Consider the following 5,500-nt stretch of genomic DNA (forward strand, 5'->3'; position numbering starts at 1 on the left):
AGGCATACCCCGGGACAGAGCGAGCAAATAATCAGTTTTTGTTCGATCGCGAACACCAAGAATCCCGGCTTTCATGTCTCAGACATGTGATAGCAGTTTTTATGGCAGGATCTTCTTTATTAATGCTTCCTAAAATGTTAGAAGAAGATTGTTATTTAAATGCAAAATTTAATTCAGCGCATACTAATAATTTCTGTAATTACATTACAACTTTCTTAAAACACTATGAATTTATTCCTAAGAAATGAAAAAATACTCAATAGTATTATAATCGTGGTCTAGTTTGATTCCAGAAATATGTGAATGAAAAGAAAACTTTACCTTCTAGCTTAGCCGGCTTAATAATTTTTGTCCTTTCCAGTGCCTCCGAGACACATTGCATTGAAGAAGAAGGGAGGTGAAAGGTTCCTGCGTCCTTCTTTTGGAAATTGTATTTAATATTTTTTACCTTATTTGGTAGTTTACCCTGGGCATTTCTATGCGTTGTGTCAGGAGGAATGTAATAAATAGCCTGCGAGATAAAAGAAGTTTTCACTGAGATTGCAGTTGTTTAGATACATTGACAATAATATTTATAAACAAAAGTAGTTTACCGGATCTTCAGAGGGAAAAAGAACACAGATCTTCTTCACAATTTCTGCATATTCAAACTGGGATGGTCTGCAATTCCACAAAGAATAAACATTAACTTTTATGAAAACATATACTGGACCAGCTAACACTGATATTCCTCAAAAATCATTATTAGTACTTACACATAATTCACTTTCAACATCTCATGAACCTCAGAATTTGTTATTGAAGATTGATCTCTCTCATTCAGCGTCCCTTTCAGCTTGTAGTTATCCACCGCTGCCTCTGACTTTAGGTCATACGTCCTTAAATATGTTTCAAGATCCTGAAAACACAAACAATAATTAAAAATAGACAAAAATTAAAGATGTACAGAGTAATTAAGAGAGAACATATGTACCAATTCTTTCAAGTGAGCAAGGCCGTTAAAAGAAGCTAAACGTTTGTTTGGTTCATAATTTGACTTTGATCTGCTCCTTTTTTTTACCAGATGTTGAGTATTCGCTTTCATTGTCAGTGTCAGATTGTGCTGATATTGAGCTCCCAGCTCTGGAATCTTCGAAACTCTCAGTTTCCGAACTTTTAGATGTTGTCTCTTTTTTCTGAACGGCCTTGAGAAACAGAATAACACAAGTTACAGAAATGAAAAACGAGGAGTTCCGTACCATCAACCTGCTGAGCAATCTGACAAGTTATTTGGTTAGCTGATTTACCTATTATAAAAATAGCATTGACAAAAGGAAAACATTAAAAAAGTCAGACTTGGTTAGCAGATTGGCAGGGAACTCCTTAAAGTTGATAGTATTTTTCATAAAAGTTGTACCGTATTATGTATGTATCATGATTGATGATTATCAACAACACAGATACATAGCTCATGCTAAGATATCACATGCTAGACGAATACTTGTTTTGTTAGTTAGTAGTTCTTACCTGACCAGTTTCTTTACATGACTCGACACGTTGCAACACGGGAAATAAGTTTTCCTCCTCATTCACAAACTCACTATTTGGAATATTTAAAATATATGTCCCATCAATATCTTTGAAAGTTAAACTTTCTGTATTTGTATAACTCTCTTCAATCTATAACAGAAAATTCTTATTAATATGTACAAACATAGAATTAATAACATATTATATAATATACCTTTTCTGATGCGGCATTCTTTCTTAGATTTAACAAGCAGTCTTCGAAGTCTGCCCGAAGGCCAACTTCTGGGATAAGTTCTCTAATCAAATCTTGCGTGAGAACTGTCAATCTCCGTAATGAATTTATTTTTTCGTCTACAACAAACAATCAAACATGCAATATATTTCAACACAAAGCAGCAAAATACACAATATCCCGCTTAATAAGGTAACTATAATATAATAAAATGTGATTGTTTCGTGCTCGACCGGAGATTCCGCGGAGCGTAATTTTTGCCGGCACCACTCAGAAAGAGTGCGAAACGAGGGGAGGGCTGCGGATGAGAGAACGACGTTCGTAACCGATTTGCATCGAGAGCTCGATGTCAAAAGACCGTTTCACGGTATGTACACTATGTCGGAATTCGAATCGCTGGAAATCCTTACGACGGAGATGTTGCGGTCGAGCGGCGGAAATCTTGTCCGTGAGATAGGCGACGAGCGCGAACGCAACGCGATGACCGTGATCGGAGGCGAGCTCACCTGGTGAGCAGGGTAGGACGGTCACGCTCGAAGATTGCTGTAATCACGCACTTGGAATAGCTAATTGAGACAAGGCCGTTCTTTTCCGCCCGGCGAAAGACGGAAATAGGGGGAGAGATCCGAAACGCGGCGTTCTCTGATTGATCCGGATGATTGACAGAGTTGCGCTGTGGGCACAATTTTCGCGGACAAAGACACTGAGCGTATCAGGAGTTGCGCCGTGTTCTGATTCTCGACAATGTCGGCATGCGCGCGCGCACCTGTACGTGGGGCAGCATCGACACGTGATCGACCACCCGGGACGGCATGATCGACAACCCCGTACGGATCGAAACCGTGCCACGAGACTGACAGCAGGTACGTAGCAGTCAGCCTCGTGGTCCGATTACATCGCGCGAGAATATGTTCGACCCCATAGTGATACGTGTTCACACTTACACACTTTCACAAGAATTCCAATTCGTATATATATACTTACTCTCAAAACGGCTGATTAATTCGCCTAAATTGTGCTGAAGCAGCCACTCTTTTACTTCTTTCATTTTTTAAGAAGCACTAGAAGCACAGAAGGTTACGTATCATCACCACGCACGAATACTACAGCGCGGACCGTGAGCAGTATACGACGAGCTTGCGTGAGCGCGAGTGTCATTTGTTAACCGATCACCGAAGTAGCATTTTAGAATATTTTCTTTGTTTCAGAAACTATTCTTAACAAGAGACTTTTAGAGGGAATTATTCTAAATTTTTTAGAATATTTGATTAGAGGAAAGCTTTAGAGGGTTTTGTTCTAAAATCAAGAATATAATTTTTTCGGTGGGTAGACCTAACGCGAGACGAGTGGGAGACATTTCACAGCGCGGCGCAATGTCACATATGTGAAAAACCGTTCGCGCCAAATGATAATCGTGTACGCGATCATTGCCACCTAACTGGACGTTACAGAGGTCCAGCACACTCGACGTGCAATCTGAATTATAAGGATTCTCACTTTATCCCAGTAATATTCCACAATCTGTCAGGCTATGACGCGCATTTCATTATCAAGGAGATAGCTGCCGCGTTTGAATGCAAGATTGATGTACTGCCTATAACAAAGGAAAAGTACATCTCATTTACTAAACACGTGAAAGACACCACGGAAAGATCAGATTCGCGAAACGATATAAAATTAAGATTCATCGACTCGTACAAATTTCTGAGCGCGAGTCTCGCAAAATTGACATCCTTCCTAGATAATGATAAATTAAAAATTATACGTTCAAAATTTTCCGCGTTATCCGACGACGATTTCAAATTATTGACGCGAAAAAGTTTTTCCATACGAATACGTGGACAGCGTCGAAAAGCTGGAGGATACGTGTTTACCACCGCGCGATTCATTTTACAGTTCCTTGACCGGTGACACCGTATCCGAGAGCGATTACGCGCATGCCGCGAACGTATGGCAGCGATTCTCCGTTCGAACCCTGGGCGAATACAGCGATCTATACCTGAAAACCGATGTCTTGCTGTTGGCCGACGTGTTTGAAAATTTCCGCGACAGCTGCGTCGCGAGTTACGGGCTTGATCCCGCGTACTACTACACTTTACCAGGCTTTACGTGGGACGCTATGTTGAAACATACGCGTGTCAATTTCGAACTGCTGACCGACATTGACATGGTTATGTTTATCGAACGTGGTATTCGCGGTGGTCTGAGTCAATGTTCCGGCAGATACGCGCAGGCCAACAACAAGTACATGCAGTCGTACGATTCATCGAAACCGTCGTTGTACCTAATGTACTTCGATGTCAACAACTTGTACGGCTGGGCGATGTATAAACCACTGCCCTACGCGGAGTTTCGATGGGTCGAAGACGTTTCAAATTTCGACTTTAGCGCGATCGCTTTGGGCTATATTCTCGAGGTCGATCTCGAGTATCCGCAGGATAAACACGACGCGCACACTGACCTACCGTTCTGTCCGACGCGCGATAAACCGCCTGGCAAACGGCAGGACAAACTTCTCGCCACGCTGCACGATAAGAAGCGTTATGTTATTCATTATCGCAATTTGCAGCAGTGCACGGGCCATGGCCTTCACGTCACTAAAATACATCGCGTATTGCAATTCGCCTAATCTGAGTGGCTCAGCGCTTACATCAAACTCAATACAAAATTTAGAACATTGGCCAAAAATGAGTTCGAAAAAAATTTATATAAATTAATGAATAACGTAGTTTTCGGAAAAACGATGGAAAATGTTCGCAACCACGTCGATGTAAATTATTGACAAAGTGGGACGGACGATACGACGCGGAGGCAATAATCGCGCGACCGAATTTCCACAGCAGGAGCGTGTTTGACAAACCGATCTACGTCGGCATGTGCATCCTCGACTTGTCGAAGGTGTGCCTATGCGAATTTCATCACGAGTACATGTCTCCTCTGTACCGCGACTCGTGTAGAATTATGTATACCGACACGGACAGTTTGATTTATCATATCAAGTGCGACGATGCGTATAAGAACATGAAACATGATATAGTCAGGTTCGACACGAGTGACTACGCGGTAGATAACGCTTACAGTATGCCTCTCGTCAATAAAAAAGTGCCGGGCCTGATGAAGGACGAAAACAACGGGGCCATTATGACCGAATTTGTTGGACTTAGGGCAAAAATGTACGCCTTGCGAGTCGATGGCAAAAAAGACTGTAAAAAGGCGAAAGGTGTTAAAAGCAACGTCATCGCGCGTACCATCGCGTTCGACGACTACACGCGGTGTCTGAACGATGAGATCGAAATGATTCGACCGCAGTCGTGCATACGATTGAAAATGCACGAAGTGTACACTATTTGCGAGACGAAAATCGCTCTGAGTCCGTACGACGATAAGCGATATATCGTGCCGGATTCGACCGATACGTTGCCGTGGGGACATTATCGCATACCTTTATTATAATAGTAGTTATCATAATAAGGAACAGTGAAGATTCATGTATGTAATATAATGTATGTAAGCATGTATGTATGTATGTAATGTATGCAATACATGTAATAAAATGTATGTACACTCAACGTCATTAATGCCTGGTCCACTAAAGTTGATGCATTTTGGAACGCATTCAAAACGCGTGCAACGTTCTAACTATTCGTGCACCGTGACTGATCGAGAAACGGCAACGCTGTCCCCAGCTGTCTTTTGGCGCACATATTTTGACACAACGACGACGTAAGTTTGAAATAAATATACAAAGTGACAAGATAT

General features: G+C 41.7%; 1 protein-coding gene across 1 annotated transcript; it reads right to left on the reverse strand.

Moving 5' to 3' along the window:
- Positions 1-31: 31 nt before the first annotated feature.
- LOC143897667 (uncharacterized) lies at positions 32-1,840 on the reverse strand. The gene is made up of 7 exons (XM_077406473.1): positions 1,724-1,840; positions 1,507-1,659; positions 974-1,184; positions 756-898; positions 594-660; positions 322-511; positions 32-129 (listed from the first exon to the last, which is right to left on the reverse strand). Exons 2-7 carry the CDS (start codon positions 1,566-1,568, stop codon positions 32-34), a joined length of 771 nt encoding a protein of 256 aa, XP_077262599.1. The 5' UTR covers positions 1,569-1,659; positions 1,724-1,840.
- Between the last annotated feature and the right edge of the window lie 3,660 nt (positions 1,841-5,500).

Source organism: Temnothorax americanus, unplaced genomic scaffold (assembly GCF_048541705.1).
Source record: "Temnothorax americanus isolate GAGA-0224 unplaced genomic scaffold, ASM4854170v1 Scaffold21, whole genome shotgun sequence".
Classification (NCBI taxonomy): domain Eukaryota; kingdom Metazoa; phylum Arthropoda; class Insecta; order Hymenoptera; family Formicidae; genus Temnothorax; species Temnothorax americanus.